The sequence below is a fragment of the Berghia stephanieae genome, chromosome 13 (genome assembly GCF_034508935.2).
Source record: "Berghia stephanieae isolate SIO BIC M18660-M18661 chromosome 13, UCSD_Bste_1.3, whole genome shotgun sequence".
Taxonomy (NCBI): Eukaryota; Metazoa; Mollusca; class Gastropoda; order Nudibranchia; family Aeolidiidae; genus Berghia; species Berghia stephanieae.
The window spans coordinates 12,685,802-12,710,315 of NC_088372.1; the positions used below are offsets into that span (position 1 = coordinate 12,685,802).

At 34.5% G+C, this 24,514-nt stretch overlaps 2 protein-coding genes across 2 annotated transcripts; one reads left to right on the forward strand and one right to left on the reverse strand.

Annotated features, from left to right (window-relative positions):
* Positions 1 to 479: 479 nt before the first annotated feature.
* Positions 480 to 17,559, reverse strand: LOC144958492 (protein phosphatase 2C-like domain-containing protein 1). The gene is made up of 10 exons (XM_078890480.1): positions 17,331 to 17,559; positions 15,648 to 16,369; positions 13,936 to 14,061; positions 13,131 to 13,398; positions 11,679 to 11,780; positions 10,606 to 10,829; positions 7,782 to 7,968; positions 7,138 to 7,187; positions 5,357 to 5,441; positions 480 to 4,870 (listed from the first exon to the last, which is right to left on the reverse strand). Exons 1-10 carry the CDS (start codon positions 17,452 to 17,454, stop codon positions 4,620 to 4,622), a joined length of 2,139 nt encoding a protein of 712 aa, XP_078746606.1. The 5' UTR covers positions 17,455 to 17,559; the 3' UTR covers positions 480 to 4,619.
* An 86-nt stretch (positions 17,560 to 17,645) lies between these two features.
* On the forward strand, positions 17,646 to 23,540 carry LOC144958593 (COP9 signalosome complex subunit 8-like). The gene is made up of 7 exons (XM_078890675.1): positions 17,646 to 17,763; positions 19,228 to 19,298; positions 19,571 to 19,619; positions 20,320 to 20,449; positions 20,808 to 20,915; positions 21,679 to 21,741; positions 22,439 to 23,540. Exons 1-7 carry the CDS (start codon positions 17,704 to 17,706, stop codon positions 22,513 to 22,515), a joined length of 558 nt encoding a protein of 185 aa, XP_078746801.1. The 5' UTR covers positions 17,646 to 17,703; the 3' UTR covers positions 22,516 to 23,540.
* The last annotated feature ends 974 nt before the right edge of the window (positions 23,541 to 24,514 follow it).

A 24,514-nucleotide genomic window follows, 5' to 3' on the forward strand; every position in this document is an offset into this window, starting at 1 on the left:
ATAAATAATGAACAAAAATTAATATAACAGCTTCGAAAAAGAACAAAATACCAAATGTGGAACATTATGGGCTTGGTTTTGTCCTGACCCTGGCCAGAGTCCTTGGCTGGGAGGGAAAAAGTCAAATGAAATGTATAGTTACAATTTTGGGAGATGATATATTTTTTCCCTTGCAAATCATCTCTCTGTTTATGTACTGTTGAATTATTTTTGTTTTGAATGTGTAATGGTTTGTAAACATTCGAGTGTATTCCTCTTAGTGGGATCCTGTGCTTGTTGTGTCTGGATGAGACTTTTAGGTAATAATCTAATTATACTGATACTGTGCTCTTGGTCTTGGAATCTTCATCTGTTACCCATTTGAACCATTCCCCTTTGTCTTACTTTTTCTCGTGTGCTTTTAATTGTGACTGCTGAAATGACCTAAATGTGATGCAACTGCTGTTAAAGCCTTAAAAACAAACAAACAAACAACAGTCAACTTTTAATAATTATTTCATTCAATAATAAAATGTGTATACAATATATGTCAAATATTTGGACACACTCTTTATATAATTATTTACAAAACTGACTTGAGTACATTCTGTTACTTACAAACTAACATTTTACAGCAATTATATCACCAAGATTAATCTTGTCTGGCTAAATACAAGACTTTCAAAAACTAAAATATCTATTAACTAAACAAAACATAAATATACTATGCATATTATGTCTGGTTTCGCCAATCTAAACACTTATTTCAGTACATTCAATTCATGCAACAACATCAACAATAATAAGTATCTACATTACATATAGCGACAACACCTTATACTTATATGATACAATCTCTGGCGCAAAGGCAAGATAGATACTAGACTGAACAAAAGTAATATGAAGGCAAGTGTTCAGAATGAATGAAATGAAAATGATATAAAACATAAAATTTTAACCTTATCATTTCATAAAATTTGACAATAAAAAGAAATTCAGATGATAAAGCATATTTATGTATCCCATATCACAGATTTATCATAATAACGTACAGGGTGGCTTATAAAACAATCCTTACTTATCATTACCTGATAAACATTAATATTAAAACAGTTCAAAGACGAGAACAGATAGAAATATCAAGACTGTTGCTTACATCTAAAACTGATTGAAGTTTTGTCATATGCACTTTAGAGCCTTAAAACTGACTAAGGAACGTTTGCGCAACTCACAATGCCACCTGAGTTAGCTTTTTGTCTTATTTATTACACCTAAGGAACACGCCTCTGATCACATTTCCACCATCAATTCTTGCGATCAATAAAGTGATATGAGTATTTTATCAAGATCATTTGATTAAAAATGTAATCTAAAAAACTAATATTTGCAGGTCTGACACCTGAACGCAATCAGGGCTTGTTTTAACATTGTTGTAATAGACAATATTTTGTGCTGGTTTGAGAGTATTTCCATTATAGCAATGAGCCCATAACAATTTGTGGGGTATCAGACCTGCCAATAGGTACATGTCAAACCAACCTCTTCAATCTAGCATCATGTCGAGATGTAGGTACCAGATGAAGAGAATTAAGCTTAGAGTAAAAATAATCAGAATAACAATATTCTATTTGGGGAAGGGGAGGGGCAGTTGATGAAAATGCATTCCTCCTGGTCATGAGTCATGAAAGAATTTAATTAACTCATACAGCGTATACAAAAACATACCAGCTAACCAAGCCATGTCGGGATACTTCCAAAAATACAGGAACCTTTTCAGAGGAAGACCGGTCACAACACTCCCTGTGATCCTAAACAAAAACCTCACAACACTTGGACAAAGCATTAGTCTCATAACGGCAGGGGACCTTGAAAATCTGAGAACCCTAGCAGAGGAAGGCAATATTGGAGACACCTCACACAGGAAATACTGGAAACAGCCAAGGCGACCCGATCTTTCGGTCGAGATGCGAAAGGCATCTAAGTCAAGTCAATACAGCGTAGCACAATTTTTTTTTAAATGTGCATCATGTGATAGTAATGTATCTCAAGTCAATTAATAGAAATTTAGATGAGCAAAATTGAAACAAAAGTGAAACCAACTATGCCAAACTTTTAAAATCCTAATTGGTTTGGTAAAAGAATGGGAAAAATAGGACAAAGCACAATTCAACAAAATATTGGAATTCGTGACATGGAAGTGAATGGGTCTGCAAATTTTCAGCAAAATATTTTTTTCTTTTAAGGTACATATAGGTTTTTGTTACTGCGCACCATATAAACCTTACAGTTCACCTTTGGCCATAATTTAAAAATTTTTTTTGGTGCACGACTTTTTTTTTGCAGGGGAAAGGTCAACCACAAACAATATTGTATTGACATGATCGGTGTCATATGACGGATTAAAAGAAATCGAGATGGATAAAAATCGTGTGGTTTTGGCAATAAGAACCATAAAAAAACATAACAATGGTATAATAAAAACATTAAAAATGCTGAAATCAAAATAATTTATCAAATCTTTTGGCAACGGGACAGTGAAACACATAATAATTTAACAATTATAACATCAATACTGTTTATAGTTATAATCCAGAGATTCTAAAATATTTAAGTTGTTTTTTTTTTTTTGGCACAAGGAACAAATGAAAGAATATAATGATAATGTTAAGAATGATGAATAAAACAATGACAGTGTTGATTAAAGGATATAAAATGATGACGACACTTGAAATTTGTTTGCACAGACAATCCATAAATTCCCTGGCATACGTATCACTCCTAGATTTACATGGTGCTGCTGGATCAATTCAAATAAAAAAAAAAAATAAACCAAACAAAACAAAACCCTTTTGTAAGGCAGAGATGCCGTCATCAATGTATTGCCCCACCGCCATCATCAATGTATTCAAAGAAGTAATATGGATAATCCACAAATCATATTATTTCCTCTTAATTGATTTTGGGCAGCGTCATGTGTTTAGTTCGAGAACTTAAATGACGGAATTTAGCTTCTTCCATGAATATTTATTTTGTTCAGTTTGTTGAAGTTTGCTATCAACAATACCTCCTAAGAATTTTGCATGTCCAGTTTCTTTGAGAATTTTGTCATGAATGATACAATTAGATTGTATAGGTTTAATTTTATTTGTAATTCTCAAATTAATTATCTGGTAATTATCTCGATGAAATTCTATTTTCTGTTTCTTTTCCCACTGTTGCAAAATATCAAGGTCTTTCTGTAAAAGTTTGTTGCCTAATTATTTTCAGTGTGTATTTGTCTATACAAGAAACTATAATCTGAAAATAATCTTAGTTTAATAGCTGGTGACAAATGTTTATCAATGTTGTTAGCATAAATCAGAAAAAAGTAATATCCTTAACACAGTTCCGTGAGGTGTTTGGGAATAAATACAATGATCATTGTGCCGCTGTGGTCTTGTGGTATGACACTCGCTTTCAGATCGGAAGGTCCTGGGCTCAAGCCTCGTTCTGTTCATATTTGAGTCCATAGAAAGGGCTCTTTACTCACATTCTCTCACCATACTCAGGTGTAAAATGAGTACCTGGTCGTAAACAGCGTTGCCTCTGTAGGAAAAAAATTGTAATATTGCCTAACAGGCGTCATGCCTTGTTCTACATGTTACGTGTTGCTGTTGGTTAGGGACCCTTTGTAAAGCGCTTTGAGCATGTTTAGTGAATATTGCGCTATATAAAAGCTCGATTTTAAAGCTCAATCATTGGTATCTTTACAATTTAACAGAATGCATCACTGTGCATCACCTTTACATATAAACATATATCACAGAAAATGGATGACATGTGACCCAGCACCTCAATTTGGTATTACGTCAGGGAGGCCAAAGGCTGAAAATTGTGTTCCTAAAAAAAGGATCTAAGACCGATGCTGATCTGCTATCTGGAATTCTTTATCATTTTGTAATAGGAGTGAGGTTGTGGATTCCCAGTCATATTTTAAAAAGAAATTCAAATCCCATCTTATGTTCACTAGGTTCAATAAAATATCCTACTCAATATACAAACTGTTGTTATTATTTTTTTTTTACTCTACAATTATTTTGGCTAAGATACTAGTATGTGCGATAACTCTTAACATTGGATTTTGTAAGATATACATGTGTTACATCAGAATTCTCATGACATATAATCTCCCTTCATCTGCAATTATTGTTTAAATGTTCGGATATGATTTTTATTCAATAAATCATGTAACCTGCTATTTTTCATCTCTCTATGTATATGTGAGTTTTGGTGTGCGTGTGTGTCTAGTAATAAATAAATGTGTGCGTTTGTACATAATTGTTTAAAATGATGGTTTACAATTTTGTGCACCTCGAGCTATTTTATCAACGGGATTGGGTGCTATACAATTAAACTTTATCATTATTATTATTGAATTTTCAGTTAAAATTATGATTTCTAAGGGTTAAATCAATATGCTAATATTGAGAATAATGGATTTTCAATGACTGCAAGAAAACTCAATTGTAATTCTGAGCCTTTCTTATTTTAAATTCATTATTTACAGCTTTCCTTTGCCACAACTTAATACCTTATTTGGATGGAAGGTCACATATGTCAACAAATCTCACTGAATATAGAGAATGATCCCTTATGTTCTTTTAAAAATTGCAGGCAGGAAGTAAAACCACCATGACTGTAATGTTATCTTTGGCTTTTGCCATGAGAGCTGCTTGGACAAGTGTTTCGGCCATTGATTTGGCTAAGTATCGGCTCTTCTCCTCTGGAGTTTGAGGTTCTCTCTCTTTGATGTTGGAATGTTCTGGGTGTGTTACAAAGTCTTCTTCCATACCGAGGTGAGTGCCTGTCTTCAGGCTGACATCATCTAGACCTCCCTCACTGACGTGACTTCCTGTATTGGAATGGAAGGTTATGAAGGGTTTGGATTTGATTGGTTGTTGATTTTAAGAATATATTTTATTTCTTCAGATAAATTTTATATGATCCACAATAAAATAGCAAAGGCTATTTTCTCAAAAGCCTCCTTCTTTCACAATTGTTTCTAAACGCTATAGAGTGCTTCTTAAAGTTTTAAAAATGGAAAAAAAAACCCTTAATATTCATGTAAGGTCACTCGATAAAAGGATCAAAATGGGAAACCATTATAAAATGTTACCATCACCATTAGAGGGAGAAAAAGAAAAAGTTTGGTTTGTAATTCATATGAGCCCTTTTGACATAGTGCCATCGGTATTTTGGTGAGGACTTCTAAATATTTTTCTTTTGCAGATCAACAGCTTTGACTAATTTAAGTATGTATGTTGAATTGCAACCCATAGTGTGTTATCAATTCAGTGCAAAAGAAAATAGAATTTAGGGGATGCTGCATAAAACTTACCAACTTCTGTACGCAAATCTGCTAAAGTGGCAACATTTTGGGCTTCTCTTTCAACAACTAATCTATTTACTTCTTTCTCTGAGGACTGGAAAATGGAAGAATAATTGCATTTTACATTTGTATAAACAATGTCTCTTTTAAAATGATGTCTTTAAAAAAAAAATCAAAATACAAAAAATCGAATGAAATTAAGAGAAAAAATAAATAAAAGTTGAAATATATACATACATATAAGCATATAGATACCGCCTAAGTACATGTCAAACACACAAATAGGTCATTTAGTAAGTATTTCTCACAATATTTTGACACACCGATAAACGAATTTCATCACAAAACCTGGCATGTTGTATTTTTCAATTATCTGTGTTAAAATGGTGAGTGATGCTCAGGATCTTGGGCTCTTTACTCCGGGTGATAGTCAAGCACTTAAGGTGGCTATGGGTCTTCGTTTCATGATCAGTGGTTGATTTCAGGGCCAAAATATACTTTATCTTAAATTTTCGAGTCAAAAAAACAAACAACTTATATGTTTATTCAACTAGTTTTAGTAAACTATATGATAACTGATGTAATTTTCATAAGTGTAAGCATTGTATGTTGATTGAAAAACTGAAGGCTCATACTATAAGATAAAAGTAAAAAAGGCATCCATGTCAATGGCTTGACAGGCATAGCAACAAGAGGTCACGGAGGAACTCTCCAATATGATCCATGTGAAAACATATAACATCTAGTCATCCCCATTTTTATGTATACATTGAAAATCTAATTGATGTAATAAATAGAAATAAAATAAAATAAAATTCCTTTCATTCGTATTCATGGACAAGTTTTTCATCTTGAGAGAAGACTGAGATAAAACAGACAATAGCTGCAAGGCAGGACTGTAAGTACTTGACAAGGGAAAAGAATGAGATAGTTGAGACATCAACTGCTGTGCAGGGCAGTAAGTAATCAATATGGAAAAAGACTAAGATAAGTGAGACATCAACTGCTGTGCAGGGCAGTAAGTGATCAATATGGGAAAAGACTAAGATAAGTGAGACATCAACTGCTGTGCAGGGCAGTAAGTGATCGATATGGGAAAAGACTAAGATAAGTGAGACATCAACTGCTGTGCAGGGCAGTAAGTGATTAATATGGGAAAAGACTAAGATAAGTGAGACATCAACTGCTGTGCAGGGCAGTAAGTGATCAATATGGGAAAAGACTAAGATAAGTGAGACATCAGTTGCAGTGTACGGCTGTAAGTGATCAATATGAGAAAAGACTAAGATAAGTGAGACATCAGCTGCAGTGTACGGCTGTAAGTGATCAATATGGCAAAATACTGAGATAATTTAGACATCTGCTGGAGTTCAGGTCTGTAAAGTGATCAACAGTGACATAGTTTATTGCTCTCTGAAAAAAATATGATGCTAACAGTTGGATATAAATCCGGTTCCTTTGACTATATGTGCAGTGTTTCATCCAGTAGGCAGTCATTGATCATCATTAGTGTACAATGTGTAAATTGGTTGGAAATTGTTTTGTTTGTTTTTGTGTCGTTTTTTTGTGGATAACAAAAAATACCTTCTATTAATCTTACACATTGGTATTCTTTTACCGGGTTTATTTTGATATGAGACAAAATAACCATGCAAAAACCACAACAAATCGTCACAAAGTGAGCAATAGGAATTCGATGTTATGCCGAAGGAATAAAAAAAACAACAAAACATGATGTTGAAAGTATTAAATTGGAAAAAGCACAATTTAAAAAATACTAACTGTGGTACCTTATCTTCATCTTTGCTTTTGAAGCTGTTTTGGGAGTTTTCTTGGCCATCTTCAAAAAATAAAATAGAAACAAGTAAAAAATACAGTTATTGTAAATACCAAGAACATGAAAATAAAACAATCAATCGATCACACTTGAAGAGCTTTAAGCATGGTAATACTGTGGAAATGCTATGAATGAATGTTACACACTGTGTAAAATCATCATAACGACAGCTTAAAAAAAGAACAAAATGCTAAACACAGAATGTTCCAGGCTCAAAATCAAAAGCCCTCTTCAGCCAATACAAAAATCAGTTACATCCAGAATGATGGCAGGAAGGTTCTCTACACACCGAATTGGGGAAATATGATGGCAAATTTTGACTAGACATGTTGCAAACTTTTCTACCATCATAGGGCTGCTAAATAAATGCAGTAATAATTATCTTTAATGAAAAAAAAATCAAATAAACAAATAAATAAAAATTAATTTCCCACTAAATCAATATCATAACAACAGTAGCAACAACAAAACAAAATGAAAGCAGAATAATCTGGAATCGCATATACGCACTCACTCACCCACACACACACATACATACACACTCACACACACAAACACAACATAGCTACCTATTTCCCTTTCTTATTAATTAATTACCTCTGGACGGTAATGAAGACTTGCTCTCCTGACCCATATCTGAGAACGAAACTCTTCCTTCCCGTGGAGTCTGTTTCTCTGGCATCAAACGATTCTCATCATCACCCAGTCCCTTGTCTTCCTCAAAGAGTTCTCTCACTGAGTCATTGACTTGGATAGGGGGAGGAATTTGCTGTGATGGCAGCATCTATATAATAATAATAATAATAATAATAATAATAATAATAATAATAATAATAATAATAATAATAATAATAATAATAATAATAATAATACACATTTATATAGCGCTCATTCTCGCGTAAAACACAAGCTCTGGGCACTTTACAATATAAATATCAATTTTAAGTGAAAAAAATAAAATAATAATAATAATTCATAGCCAAATCAAGGATTCATAGAGTCAATAAAAACAAATACAGTAAAAATGTGTCTTGAGATTCTTTTTAAAGGTAGGTAAAGACTTGCACTCCCTCAGACCACGTGGTAGTTCATTCCAAATCTTGGGGCCGAAACAAGCAAACGATCTATCACCAAATTTTGTTCTATATGCGGATGAAATCAAAGTTGGATGGGAAGAATGGAAAATAATCTTTGTTACTATAAAGATGAGATGGGTCATTGGTCACACCTTGAGAAGAACAGAGGGCACCATCAGCTGCCAGTCCCTTGATTGGAACCCCAAAGGCACACGAAAGGTTGGGGGCTGCTCACTGTCTGGACAAAATGTGAGGCTATGTGGTCTTGTGGTATGACACTCACTTTTGGATCAGAAGGTCCTGGGTTCGAGCCTCACTCAGTGCATAGTTTAGTCCTTGAAAAAGGCTCTTTACTCACATTCTCTCACTGTACTCAGGTGTAAAATGAGTACCTGGCCATTAAAGTGTTGACTCTGTCCGAAAAAAAATGTAATATCGCCTAACAGGCATCTTGTCTCGTCTTACATGTTAAATGTTGCTGTTGGCCAGGGACCCCTTGTAGAGCGCTTTGAGCATGTTTAGTGGATATTGCGCTATATAAAAGCTCAATTTTTTACATATATATTTTTTAACACCAAAGGGACTTGAAAGGTTGGGGGCTGATCACTGTCTGAACAAAATGTAGATGGCAGGCCTCACCTGGAAGACCACCAGGGGAAAAGCCATAGTCAGAAGCAGATGGTGGACGCTCATGGAGGCCCTATGTTCCACAATGAGCCAAGGGGGTTAAGTCAAAGAAGGTCAATAAATTATGATGGTGATGATGATGATGATGATAATGATGATGATGATGATGATAATGATGATGATGATAATGATGATGATGATAATGATGATGATGATGGGTCCTGATAGCTCAGTGGTTGAGCACTCACCTAATATATAAATGTACTTGATTGTATTTATCCCAGATACAGTCACTGGTTTTTCTTATCTCCTTTCGACCCAGCAATAATTGGGTAACTGGGTCTTTTAGATCTGGCAGAAAGTACTTTGCTATAGATCAGAGTCCGATCCAAGGGGTAGCAACCAATCACTACTCTCCTTTTATTGCTACAAAAACATTGTCTCAAAGGGTCTTATGGCTCTGAAGGACTACTTTAAGATGATGATAAGCGATAAAAAGATTCAGGGCTGTGCCAGACATGGCAGCATCTATCCATGGTTTTGTTAATTCACAACTTGAAGAAGTTTTTTTGGAGCTTTTATATAGAGCAATATCCATTAAACATGCTCAAAGCGCTTTACAAGGGCTCCCTGTCCAACAGCAACATTCAACATTTAGGACAAGACATGACATGACGTCTGTAAGGCGATATTATAATTTTTTTCGGACAGAGACAACACTGTTAACGGCCAGGTACTCAATTTACACCTGTGTACAATGAGAGAATGTGAGTAAAGCGCCTTTTCCAAGGACTCAACTATGCGCTGAGCAAGGCTCGAACCCAGGATCTTCCGATCCGAAAGCGAGTGTCATACCATAAGACTACATAGCCACACAAGAAGCTTCCACACCACAATACATGGCGATGATCACCAAAACTAAGTGGAAAAAATGAGTTGTTAATTGTAAAACACAATTTTCACTTTCTTTTGGTAATTGTTGCTATGTGTATTATGATGTTTTTCTGGTCAGTATCAGGGTTTAAATTAATGAAGGCTATGGACAAACAGCACTGTGATGCAATATCCACTGTCATATTATAGATATGGATTGGACACATGCTTAGAAAGAATGACTCCACTATAACAAAGAAAGTATTGGACTGGAACCCTCAGGGCAGAAGATCAAGGGGAAGGCCACGAGGAACATGGAGAAGAATTAAAGAAGCTGATATACAGAGAAGTGGTAAGACCTGGAATGAGATTAAAAAGTTAGCTCAGGATAGAGAAGGATGGAAACTGTTTGTCTGTGGCCTATACCCTGACCCAGAGTGAAAAAGAAAGTGATGATGATGATATTATAGATATATAACTTGAAAATACGTTCCACCACCCTGTCTTCCTGGGTAAACCTGCAAGATACCAGTGGTCTTTAACTCTAGGAGTGAGCAAATAAGTTTTATGGTATTATCTTCTCTAAGAAACAACCCATGAAAACGTGTGGCTTTGTGGTCTTGTGGAATGACCTTAGCTTCTCATCTGTAGTTGGAGTCCAGCTGTGCTGTTGCAAAACTGAGTGTGATATTTGTCAAGGGGACTTTACTCACATATTCTCAATATATCTAGGTGTAAAGTGAGTACTTGGCAGACAACAGTAAAAAAAAAATGCCCCCTCCTCTAAAGAAACAAATCCCAAAAAACAAAAACAAAAACAAGAAAAATGAATGAATGTAACTAACCTTGATCATTAATGCAGCGACTTCATCGTCAGAAAAGACTTCCCACACTCCCTTAGAGGCAAGAACTACAAACTGGGCATACTGATCTATGGGCACAGAGGTGGCATGGGGGTCGACAATGATGCAATCCTTCAACTTTTTGTCTCCGTGGTTACCTAGTCCCCGAGTCACTGACAAGACGCCATTCACACGACAGTCTTTCTCGCTGTTACTTAGATTCCCTCCTGGTAGGATATAGCAGATAGTTTATGAACATATGACAATTCAGAAAATATCCAAGAAATAAAATCCTATTTCAGTGGGATTGGCAAATTTAGTTCAGAGATAAGATTCATTTGCAAGAAACTTCGATATAAAATATTTCATGAAAAAAAAGGAAAGCAAAACAGAAGAAAGGCTATTTTTGTTTTGTTTTTGATCCAACAAAAATCAAAACAAACAAAGAACAAAAAACAAAACAATAACCCTTACATGAAAACAAAATATGTGACCCACTTCATTATAATCCAGTAATATGTCAGAATGAGAGTATTAGATAAATAAAACTGACTAGAAGGTTAAAATGATGAGTATTAGGACATTAAAGTTGTTTCAAGTTTTAGAACAAAAACTCGTTTTTCCTCGATGAAGGCATTAATTTGAACTCAAATTCTATAAGTTAAGCATAAACTGAAATGGTAAGAATCAGATTCACTTCCACATAATACAGTTTAGAAACAATTGATCACATATTCCAAAATAGCATTAGATCAAATTTAGTTTCAAATCATAACAAAATGTACAGTGCAACCTCTGGATAGTGGAGAGTGAGAGTGTAACTGGTAACCACTTAGACAACAAAATAGAATGCACATTCTAACATGGTTTGGACATGCCTTATAACAGGCACTAGTCTGCGCATCACATCATTATATTTACGGGTCTCACCACGCCCCCTTTTTTCTGCCATCTTGAAAACCCCGGAATAACAACTTCCCTGGAAAAAGACAATTTTCTGGTCCCGGGCGATAATGTTATCCAGAGGTGGCACTGTACTGAATACAAAGTCATTCTGTCATTATTATCTATTTCACCTGCGTTTAAAACTCTGTTTTGTTCCTTTGGATCTTTTGGAGTATGGTCCTTACTGAGGCGGTAAACTTTGTTGTCTCGGACGAGAATAGCCCTGGAGCTACCTGAAAATCAGGAGAAAACACTTCTTTGAATAAAGAAATTACCTTATCCTCTGGCAAAGCTGTGTCATGAATGTAAGAGAGACAATCCATGTTTTACTGTATACATTTGAATGTGTTTATTATGTCCCTTGTATCTCTCTATAGGAACTTGATGTGATGAGTATGGGCAGTTTTAGTTTAGTTACTTCAGTCCTGAGTATGCTGTAGAAAACATTGTGTTGCTGTTCCTTATTTGAGCTTCCTAGCTATTACTATAATACCAGAGTATAACTGCTTGGTGAGCATCTGCTATTTCTGTTTGTGTTGTGCCACCCTGGTCACAACAAGCAGTGTCAGTCTTTGCCTCTTCATAAGCATTATCTTAGTGCATGATAGCAATATCTGCTTTCTTGATGAAATTAGTTAAGTATGTAGTTATAGAATGATAATAATGAGAAAAATAAAGAGTTGAAATAAACTAAGTCATGTTTATAAAGCCTTAAGTAAGATATGAATGAATATGCAAACTCATATAGCGCATTTCCACAATTTCATTGTGTTCAATCTACTTTACAATGCTTTATGTATTCTCCTTGCAGGCCATAAGCAGCTGAATTGCCATTCCATACAGTATAAGTATAAGTTGCTGTAGAAAGTTCTGCAACTAGCTCAATACCATGTAGAAAACCAATTTTCTGACCTCATGTCTACCGCAGGTTATTTCCACTTTTACATTAAAAAGAAAAATAATTAAAAAAAAATAATATACGAACAAATCAACTCAGCACTGCAGAAAAATCTTGTCATTTGTTTTAAGTTGAAATTTTATACAAAGTTGCCGTCTTGATGCTCATTGTGAAACAGAAAAATACTGTTTGTAAAGTTAAATTCAGACACCTCCTTCCACTATGTGGCATGCCCAGTTTTGAGAGACTTGAATTATATACGTTCACGAATGCACAAGAGCAGATAAAAGGCTGTAAAAGCCTACATAAATCTGGACTTATATCATATCATATCATCATATCAAGTTGACCATAGGATTAAGCTGTTTAAAATAAAAAAAAGGAGTCCCTCAGAGTAATAAGGTCAATTGGGTCAAAGTTTATCACAGTTTCTTTGGCGTTAAATGGATAGTGGAACATTTTGCTATCCTTAAGACAGGACGTTTGTCATAATATACTTTAAACCAAATCTTACAGACCCAGCGACAGAATCACTGCTGGGCAGACTGCAAAGTCATTACAAAAACCTCAACTCCACCCTTTTTTTAATGGTGATCTCTTTCTCTATGAAACAAGTACTCTACCAACTGAGCTATCAGGATCTCATCATGCTAAACACCTCTCAAATTAGAATAAATATCCGTACCTGCATTTGCCACATGGATCAAACCTAATTCTTCAGGTGGGTCTGGCTCTTTGCCTCTAGCTGAATTCTTTGGTCCCTCTGAGCCAGATTGCGAATGCCCCTCTTCCTCGAGTGCAGCAAGTTTGTTGTCTTTTTTTTGGTTGTCTGATATTTTTGTGTTTTGGATGATCATATTTAGAGCAGATGTCCCACTCCATCTAACTTTAGATGTCTCATCTTTCCCATATGACAAGAGAATGTCCATTAGGTAATAGGTTTTCTTGAAAGCCTGGGTTGTGAAAATATAATTTTGGTCATTGTAAATGGAAATGAAAATATTCTAAAACAAATAATCTTTTGTGGCGGCGGTGGTGGGGGTAGTAGTAGTACGTTGTAGTAGTAGTGGTAGTAGCAGCAGCAGCAGCAGTAGTAGTAGTAGTAGTAGTAGTAGTAGTAGTAGTAGTAGTAGTAGTAGTATTAGTAGTAGTAGTAGTAGTAGTAGTAGTAGTAGTAGTAGTAGTAGTAGTAGTAGTAGTAGTAGTAGTAGTAGTAGTAGTTAATAGTAGCATTGATAGCAATAGTAGTCGTCGTATTATCATCGTCATAATCACACCGCCACAACCACACTACCGTCATCATTACAATTATCACTATTAGCAGACACATGACAAAAATAAAAACAAAATAAAAAAAACAAACAAACAAACAAAACAAAATTTGTCAGCTTTTTCTCACTTTAAAACAAAGTATAGACTCGTCGTAAGAAAACTAATTATTAAAGAAAAAAACATTTCAAGTAAATTGTTGGTTGCTAAACAAGTCTCACCTTTTGCATTTTGTCACAAATAGGATTTTTTGATCTCCTCCGAACTTTTTTGCTCTCTTCATTATTTTCTTCCTTTATGTCTTTCATCATCGAATCATATTTTTCATAACACATGTCCAAGATTCCCTGAACATATATAAAATAGTCATACATTATACATAATGCCTAAATTAATTTAAAAAACAACAACAAACAACTTAATAAAGTTCCTTGCTTGATATCTATATTATAAATCAATGACTAAAGAATTGAAATGATCAAGCAATGTTGTTTTTTTTTTTTTTTTTTTTTTTTTTTTTTTTTTTAAAGATTTGCATTTTTATTTACAAATACTTTTTAATCATAATGTCAAAACAATGCTTCTAAGCCATAGGACTTACAAAGACCAAGTTCATTTCAGTTTCTGTCGCATGAAATGGATGTAAGTAATAGTTATTCTTTTAATAAGATACGGGTGGTCTTTGAAAACAAATGCTATAGGCGAATTTGGGACATCATCTGTACAGACCATACGTCAAATGAAGAGGTTTACAGAAGAGTTGTCTCTATAATAGGACCGCAAGGATGCCTCCTGTCTGTAGTCAAAAGGAGAAAACTGTCTTGGTTTGGTCATGTTTTTCACCATGAGACATCGACAAAAACCATTATGTAAGGGACCTTGGAGGGAGGCAGAAGGAGAGGATGGCAAAAAAAGTGTTGGATGGATAATGTAAAGGAATGGACAGGGATGGACAGCCCAACACTAATAAGGAAAGATTAGCACAGAACTGGACAGAGGGCCCTTACTGCAAAGTCATCTCTCATGTCTCTTTTACGAACACCTCGGTCAGGAGAATGAGTTGAAGTAAGGTGCTTTTACCCAAACCTCCCCCCCCCCCCCCGAAAAAAAAAAACCCCAAAACAAACAAAAAAAACAAACAAAACAAACCCATCAAATCTTATTAAACGGTCCTTGGTACTAAATGCCGTAAGTAGCTCAAACTAGGTTTGTTTTGATGTGATTCATGGTTTATTATTATACATTCCTCATTGAGTCTCTTTATAGCCTTTTCATTTATACTTGGTTGACTGAGTTCTGCTCCAAAAGGAAGCAGGGGGTAAGAATGAAATACAAATCGCAAGCACAATCAGCTCATCAAATAGTAAATATATTTTTACAAAATCAAAATTAAAGAGTTGTGTAAGCAAATAAACTATGCAATTATTTTTTCTTTTTCTTTTCTTTTTTTTTTTTTTTCTTGTCTTGTATAATTTGTTGGCTGTGTTGACAAGGGTTTGTGCCATGAATAATAATCCTGGCAATCATTGTAAAATTTATTGATATCATTGAGTTTTATATCAGTCTTAATGATTTACTGTTCTAGGTTTCAGGCAGATATCTCTAGGCTATCTTCACTCTTCTCTTAAGATATTCTCAAATAATTTTTTCTTTTCTTTATTTTTTCTTCCTTTCTTCTATGCCTGACACTGCATCATAAACATCTTTACAGAATTTTATTACATACATTAATATATGAAATAAATATGAATATCGTTATAGCACATGGCCAATTCCACTGCCAACAGCCAGTTATTCATTCACATCTTCGTCGAGCAGGGTAATGTATGTAAACGGCACATCACTGGGATCAGAGTTCAATTATCAATGACATTTATTATGCTCTAACGAGACAAAATAATAGACTGCTAGGGTCACATTCAAAGCATCTTACCTGAACAAGTTCTGTGCTGTCCTGATGAATATTTGTTCGGAAACTATCCCTTGTTTCAGGCCTCAAAAGCTCATAGTCCATTCTCGCAGAAGCAGATTCAGCAAAGTTCCTCGCAGTTGTAGATTTTGTTTTTGAATCAAACTTGGCCATTTCATTCAACAGAAGGTGATGCATTTCATAGGCACACCTCTCCGCAGATGAGATTCCATGGTATCCGTCGAAAATCGCAAGATAACATTTATTTCTGTCTTCACCAAAATAGTCCTGGTAAACTTTTGTATCTTCCATGTAGCTTTTATATCGTCCATTATCACTAACACACATGCCAACTGCATGAGCACAAGCTGGACTGCAATTTAACGCCACGCCTTTCACATCCACATTGACTTTTTCTTCAATTTGTTTGATCTCTTCGTAAACATCCTCGAGATCACTTTTTAAAAGCTCATATGCTTCATCAACTTTATTTATTTCGCGTATATTTAGGGGTTTCTCAGGCGTTGCTTCAACTTTAAGTCTATGCAATATCAGATTTCTTCTGTGTAACAAAGAGACTACATCAGTAGGTCTGTGAGGTAATTGATACTTCATTGTAGTCAAGGCTTCATGAAAAGAGCGGTGATATGGTAAGTTTCTGACATCGATGTAAACACCACATTGGTCACAGAGCATTGTTATGTCAGGCCTATTTGAAAAGTCTGTGAGAAGGGTTTCTGGTGTATCTGAAAGATTTTATTTTACAGAAAAGAGAAATGACAATTGACAATTTGTAAAAATAATGTTTTTTTAAAAAATGAAGCGCAACATTATTATTTTTTTGGCATCACTCCAATGACTAATAGTAAAAATACTGACGTATTCACTTTGGAGATAAAGTGATATTTATCCATAGGAAATTTTTAAAAAAAATCTATATTAGACCAGAAAAACAGCTTGTTTTCAATAATTTTATTGATTTAAATATGTAGTCGGGATACAGCAATCTTTGAAAGTTTTGCTGTAGCTTTAGAATTATTATCTGTATCACGCAAAAGGAGCCAAATAAAAAATTAAAAGTAGCCGAAATATTATAAGTATTAAACTTTCTTTATGGCAGCTGAACAATTTTGGGAAATTTTGGTTATTTTTCCTTCAGATATTCTGCTAAGTCACAAACATCTCAGAACAAGCAAAGTAATCCATATTTTAGGCTCTATTTTTTTTAACCTTTGCGTTTGATTAATTCCTTTCACATTAATTCTAGCTTATATTTTAAAAGTATAATTTGAAACATTTACTAATAGATATGTCTTTCAAAGCATAAGTAGAATAAAAAAGATTACACATTGAATTAGTGAAAATAGTGAGTATTTACGACTCCCGGTTAGTTCAAGTATGAATCAATTGAATACTTATGAATCATATATCTATGAATGCATTTAATATTGCATATGTATATTCTTGTATCTAACATATGATGTGTAATCACGGGTCTTTCCTGAGTGGCGCGAAGTTCTCTCATTTTTTCAATGCAATTTCGTCTACATATTGATTCTTCTTTTCCTTACACAAAACCAGCTTAATTTTTATTGAAATTAAAGTGATATCAAGCATAAAAACGTCTTCGTACTGATCATACGTTTTAAAATGTGCTTTGACGGTTCGTTCAGCATGTTAACCAAGTCTAAGTCTAAGCCAACATACCTGATCTTTTTATATCACGACCTTTAAACAACTCAGTTGGCATTTCCATGTCCTCATAATTAGACGGAGAAATCGGACCAATAGTTGTCGACGGGTGCGTCCTTTCAGCAGCTGATTCTGGCATTTTTATTGTTGAAATATTTCAATTTTCCAAAAAAAATAAAAAAATTTAAAAGATACAGCAGACAATGTTGTTGATGTAGGAAGCTACTTCCGTATCTAAGCACTCAGATTGCCGTCTTCCGGTCACAGCGGATTTTCCCGAATCTAAATTTAACTTTCAATGAATCATTTCTTCACGATTGAAGCTGAAGAGCTAACTTTTTTCAGTTCCGGTGTTTTCCAAGAAGAAAACTGGAAAATTAATTCGAGAATGGCAGCCAATGTTGACTTTACAAAGTTTAGAAAGGACTTAGAAAATCAGGAGTTGAATGTAAGAAAATGTTTTCATAGTTTAGACAAGCAGAGTTGTGACTTTAAACCTGAATTAGTCTAAATGTTGCAATGGCAGTGTGGGAACAGTTTATGAACATTTCCCCACCTCTCCGGCGCTCCGGCTTGGGCTTGATGATTGATTGATTGATGATGACTGCTCATTCACATTCATTCATTCTCACCACATACATTATCATTATCTCTTTTAGATTACTTTCATGAACAGTCCCTTCCCTGTTTAGTATTTTATATACAGTTAGATAAATATATATTTTATAAGGGTTTCAGACCCCCCCCCCCCCTTTTTTTTCTCTCTCACGCCAGTCTCACTCTCCTCCATTGCTCATACTCATACTCATTCAGTCTCAGCACACTACACTCAGTCAGTACTCAACTCCTGCAAATAATAATTGAAGTTCTCATCAATAAACACCGACTACTACTACAACTACCACCACATCGTCATCAAACTCATTACTACCACTACCACAGCTACCTCCACATTGTTATCATCAAAACTACACTGTCACTATCACAACCATTTACATACATTGTTATCAAAACTACACCAACTATCACTATCACCACCATTTACATCACATCATCATCATAATCCTTATCGTAATCATCTCTACCGTAATGGTGAGAGCGAGAGAATTTGAGTAAGGTAAAGAGCCTTTTCCCAAGGACTTTACTATGTGCTGCTCTTAGATCAGAACTTGGAAGTAATATCCATTGTCTGCGGCTTTGCAGTCTTATGATATGACAGTGTCGGTTCCTGGTTTGAGTTTGAGCACTGTTCTGAGCAGTGCAAAGTTGAGTCCTTGGAAAAGTGTCTTTACTCACATTCTGTCTTTGCACTCAAGTGAAAATAAGTACCTGGCCTGTTACAAATTTATTTTTGTTGGAAACAAGTGTAATAGTAATAGCACTCGACAAGTAGAAGCCTTTCATTATGTCTCGTCCTATATGTTATACGTTGTTGTTGGTCTGGCATCGTTTGTAAAGTGCTTTGAACACATTAAGGGGATATCGGATATTTTTTATATATACTAAAAGCACAAGTATAACTATTGTCACTGTTTAATTGATTGATGTAATTGATATGGTTTGTTTAACCCTCTCCTTACCAGCCATTTTCAGGATTTTCCCCAAAACTTCACACCCAACTAACACAGAAATAGATTTGTTATCACTCAAACACATTAGCAGTAAGTTTTTGCGATACATAATTTCTTTAGCAAAACATGCTCTACAACACACTGTTCATTTTCTTTAAATTTCATGATATACAAGTGAAATTTGAATAAGAAAATTGTTAATTGTATCATAACGGATGTGACGATTTTCCTATAGTTGGTAAGGAGAGGGTTAAGGTCCAGATAAGATCATTTTTGAAAAAAAATATTTTATTCGGCTGCTTACTGTGAAGTGACGATCTTGTCTTTATTTTATTCTCCAGAGTGGCTCTTCACCTTGCTCAGCTCAAGTATACAGTCAGCTTTTATGTCTTTACTTGTTGGAAAATGATATGTAAGTTTGTAAGGCTTTTTTTCTTTCAGTAATGAATAAATAATAAGTATTGTTGTTGTTGTTATAATTATTATTATCATCATCATCATCATCATCATCATCATCATAATTGTTATTATTATTATTATTATTATTATTAGTAGTAGTAGTAGTAGTAGTAGTAGTAGTAGTAGTAGTAGTAGTAGTAGTAGTCGTAGTAGTTATTATGATGATGATGATGATAAAAACCCCCCCAAGATTTGAACAAAAATATAATTTTGTCCTTTTTTCAGGTGCAATGCTAAATTTTTATGGAAAAGAATTCCTCCAGCTGTAAAGCAGGTCAGTAATTTATTTGTGGTGGTTTGAAAAATTAAAAAAAGCAACAACGATGAAACAAAAAAACAAAAAAAAAAAAAACCCAAACAAACCTAAAACCCCTGCTCAGAGTTGATGTTCATGAGCATAAGCTGGAAATAGATTTAAATACATTAAAAGGGTATTTAAAGGTCTGTTGACCTATGTAACCTTTAATGATTATTATTTAAAAAAAATGATTGATGGATTCATTTACATCAGATCTAATTATGATAGGGGATTTTCTAATTTCACACTTTTTTGACTGAGGGTACTTCATTGATATTATGACTTTGGTGGCTCTTGTTTAAAGTCGAATTTGACTAAAAGAAACTCTGGCAATCTGTCAGCTCTGGTGCTACAGACAGTGTCAGTACTGACAAAGCAAGAGGGAATCAGAATCAATATGTATTCCAATGTATTATTATTATTATTATTATTATTGCCTTATTAATGCCTTTATTTATCTGTTTATCACTGTTTTAGTACTTGTCCTGAACCATGAGGCCTGAGTTTATCCCGGTTTCTGTAGCATCAAAGGGACAGTTTTAAATTGTTTGCTGCCCTTTGGGTAGGATACTAGCCAATCATAAGGCAGTTTCTACCAGGTTAGGCTTAGCTCTCCATTCACTAATTTGGATTTATAACATAAGTTTGAGTTTGATTTTGTCTTATCCCATGCCAGGGATCACAAGAGTTGACAAACATTTGGGCAGTGGGACAGAAGATGTGGAACAGGGATTTCCCGGGCATCTACGAGACAGCTCAAAAAGAATGGTCGGATGATGTCAAAAATATCATGACAGCTGTTGTGGGTAAGGGAGATGAAACTAGTCATTTTATACATTACATTCATTGCATTTTGCCACTCTATCTAAGTCTGTCTACATATCTGTCTCTTTTTCTCTCTCTGTGTCTGTCCATCTTTCTCTCTCTCCCCCACCCCCTCTTTCTCTCTTGAGGCAAACACACACTTTCACTTTCAAATACACACATATACATATTCTTAAAAATGGATTATTGTAGTTAGAAAAAAAAATAAGATAAAAAAGATTTGATTTGTACTTTTAATTGAAAATTATTTTTTTTTTAGTCTTCACTTCTTTATCCCAAATTTTTTTTTTTTTTTTTTTGGTGTCACATAATTAGAATAAAAATCTTGTCATCCATCAGATTCTATCAGGGAGCGTGGATCAAAGCTTGTACAGTTGGCGTATTCTTCTATCAGTGCAGACGACTATGCTGTGTTTGTGGGAATGCCATTGGACAAAGCTGTACAGGGTGAGATATATGTATAGGTGTTATGTCAGCGTGAAAAAAGAGACTTTTAAGTTATAAATATGTTGCCCTGTTGTCTAGTGGTATAACTTTCGTCTACGGACTGGAAGGTATGGGGATAAAGACCGACTCTTTCCATTGCATAGTTGAGTCCTTGGAAAAGGTTCTTTAACCACATTCTCTAACTCAGGTGTAAAATGAGTACATGCTCGTTAACAAAGCTCCTTTACATCAAGAAACCTCTGAATCTCCAAAATGACAAGGAAAATGTGTACAAAATGTCTCTTTTAAAAGCATTCCAGTTACATGTCGTTTTATGGGCCTGAACCTCTGGAACCTGTTTAGCTGGTGCTGTGGGGCCAAGACTGTACCTCTGCTCATGAGCCTCACTCTCTCATATTTGATGTGATAAGATATCTTACCATTTTTATCAAGAGGACAGTGACAGCAATGTGTCTTGGGCTTCCTTGAGACTTGAGGCACATCGCAGATACAACTCTTATTCTGAGAATGATCGGATCTGTCGTTACAATAACTAATAATGAGCAATAACACCATTTGAAAGGAATTCATGTATAAAACCCACAACATCTACATGATGGGTTCTATTTAAATTGCTCCCAGTTTAATTTCATTTCTAAAACCATCTTTTTAATTAAAAAAAATTTTGATGACTTTTTTTTTTAATCCAAAAAAAAAAAAAGAAAAAGAAATTAAAATTGAATCCATGAATTTTGAGTTAAAATTTTCATTTGAAATTTCGCAGCTGCTGAAAAAGATGGTTGGGAAACTGATATGCAGACGAAATTCATCATGCCAAAGAAAATAGGTAAGATCTTATAAAACTTGAATCTAAATGTGCCCAAGTGAGTGGATTAAATGCTTTCCACTAATAAAATATAATAGTATCCAATTTCAAGAGATATTTTATTCAAATCTCCCAGTTGAGCTTAAATTATTTTTTTGACATTTTAAGCAAAGTTCTTGGTATCGTTATAATGCAAAACCCCTCAGAAATGGCAATTAAGTTTTAGGTTTTGTTTATACCCGTGTATTTAAAATAATTTGTGTCTTTTTAGTTAAATAGTCATTAGTCATGCTGAATTGGAACACAGGCTCTCATGAGCCACTTTGTTCGTGTTAAAATAAAATAAATAAAAAAGGTGTATAATCCCTTGGGAATGCATGACATGTTTCTACTCCTGGATGTGAGTGAAAATTTGTAATTCACGTCATGCAATGCTGTGTGGTTATTGAAGTGGTCAAGTTTGTTCTTAAAATTATTGACAGATTTTGAATTAACCACATGTTCTGTAAGATTGTTCCGTATATTAATTGCCTTTTAGGTAAAGAATTTTTAGATATATCTAATCTGCATCTGAGCTTATTTGGAAAAATTTAATTTAATTTATCTGTTAACAAAGTCAATGATCTTTTTCTAAATATTATTATTATTATTATTATTATTATTATTATTATTATTATTATTATTATTATTATTACGTATTATTTTCATTTCATTTCAGAGCCAGAGACTGTAGTACAAGTAAACAATGAATACTTATCGGTACTAACTGACTATGTGACATTCATGGAAAACTAAATCAGTAAAAAAATAGTACGGTGAAACATTGCTTTATCACAACTTTACCCACTTCACCGCCAAACGACAGGCACAGACTCTATTAGGTTCAAAATAAAATTATTAGTTACCCGGCACAATTTTCTAAGTACCCAAAATTGGGGCAGTGCAGACGAGGGTACTTGTAATGTTATATTTCAAAATGTTTCCCCCATAACTCTTAGCTAGACTGAAAATTATTTTGAGACTCAGCAAAAATTGATGTTCAAAAATAATTATAACAGCTTAAAAAAAAAACACTAGAACACTGTTTGTGCTCGAAACACTGCTTTAGCCTTTGACAAATAAGAAATAAGTTAAAACTTAATTACATCACATTAAATCCAGATAGACGAGGACAGAAAAGTCCTGGGTATCTAGTCAGTAAATGTGATGGTGAAAAGTGACTTTTCAGAAATAATTTCTTTCACGTCGTAATTTTTCTAAATAGAAATCTGGTTTTGATTGCAGATGTAACAATAGGCTAAATAAACTTTGTAAAAATGGAAAAATATTTTATTCACTTTGATTTAAGTCCAATGTACGTTTATCGAATTCATTTTGAAATAATAATTATTCTTGGAGGTAAGAGTAAGATAGAAGAAAGCCACACCTGTTTTGGTTTTCACAATGTTTGGATGTGAATTTTGTGTAGGTGTGAGATTAATGATGGAAGTGTGCCCTATCGATGCAATCATATTTGTGAAAGTTGAGAGGTTGTGTTTTTGTATGAATGTATTTGAACCGAGGAAGGAGTGACATTTGATTTAAAAGATTGACTTAATTGATAAGGTAATATGTGTGTGTGTGTGTACAGTTATTATAAATGTGTGTGGGTGTGTTAGTGTATTTATAGATATGTGATTATGAGTGCTTGTGATTAGCTTTGTGTGACATCTGTGCTCCTCTATTTCAGTGTACTTTCTATACTTCGAGACACTGAAGTGTGAGAAAGTGTTTTTTTTTTTTTAATATGTAAATAAAAATAAAGTTTAAATGTTCCTACAGCTTTTTTGCGGTTGCCTTGTTTTATTGGCGAGACAGGTCATTTGATAGAGCAATCGCCACACAACGATAAGGTCACATTTTTTATCAAATTTGAGTTCAGACCTGACCCATCAATTCTGGGTGAGGTTCCTGACTTCCCATAGTGGGCAGGGTGGTACATACTGTGTCTTCTATCCCCTTATATCTGTTTTCCAACATGCTTTCTGTCTTTGTCTTGGAATGAGATTACTTGGTTTTGTCCTGGTCCTGGCCAGATGCCCTGGCTGAGAGGGAAACAGTCGAATGTATAGTTAGTTTTGGGAGATGATATTTTTTTCATTGTAAATCATCTCTCTGTTATGCACTGTATTATGCTTTCTTTATATTATATATGATTTGTAAAACATTTGAGTGTGTTCCTCTTAGCGGGGACCTGTGCTTGTGTCTGGATGAGACTTTTAGGTGATTTCAAACTAAATACTTTGATAGAGTGCTTTTGGAATCTACATCTGTTCCCTATTTGAACCAATTCCCCTTTGTCTTACCTTTTCTTGGATGCTTTATTGTAATTCTAGAACTTTTTACTATCCCATTTTCTTCCTTTTTACTGGCGCTGATTGGACCTTAATGTGTTGCAAGTGCCGTAAAACCCTTACAAACAAACAAAAACAATGACCCCTCAATTCATCCCGCAGTTATTGGTAGATTGAGCCAGTTAGATCTGGTGGGAAATATTTTGTGATACACCTGCATCCCATCTAAAAGGTAGCAAGTAAATTAATGTCAACATATATCTGTTCAACTGCACAGAAGCCAGGCAAACTCTTGTCTCTTTTGGCCTTAAAGTTAACGCTTTGGAGAGCTTCCTTGATTTGGTGGTTCCCATAGGTTTTTTTTTTGTGTGTGAGGGATTGGTGAGTTGTATAATGGTTTTTTTTTGCTTTAAAACAAAATAAACTGACTTTATTGTGGTCAGTGACGGGATGAGAGACAA

Coding starts and splice junctions, on each gene's coding strand:
- LOC144958492 (XM_078890480.1), bottom strand. CDS start 17,454: ATGCCAGAATCAGCTGCTGAAAGGACGCACCCGTCGACAACTATTGGT. Junction 11,781..13,130: donor GATCCATGTGGCAAATGCAG/GTACGGATATTT, acceptor CCTGATTTTCAG/GTAGCTCCAGGGCTATTCTC. Junction 10,830..11,678: donor AAACAGAGTTTTAAACGCAG/GTGAAATAGATA, acceptor ATATCCTACCAG/GAGGGAATCTAAGTAACAGC.
- LOC144958593 (XM_078890675.1), top strand. CDS start 17,704: ATGGCAGCCAATGTTGACTTTACAAAGTTTAGAAAGGACTTAGAAAAT. Junction 19,299..19,570: donor TACTTGTTGGAAAATGATAT/GTAAGTTTGTAA, acceptor TCCTTTTTTCAG/GTGCAATGCTAAATTTTTAT. Junction 19,620..20,319: donor TTCCTCCAGCTGTAAAGCAG/GTCAGTAATTTA, acceptor ATCCCATGCCAG/GGATCACAAGAGTTGACAAA.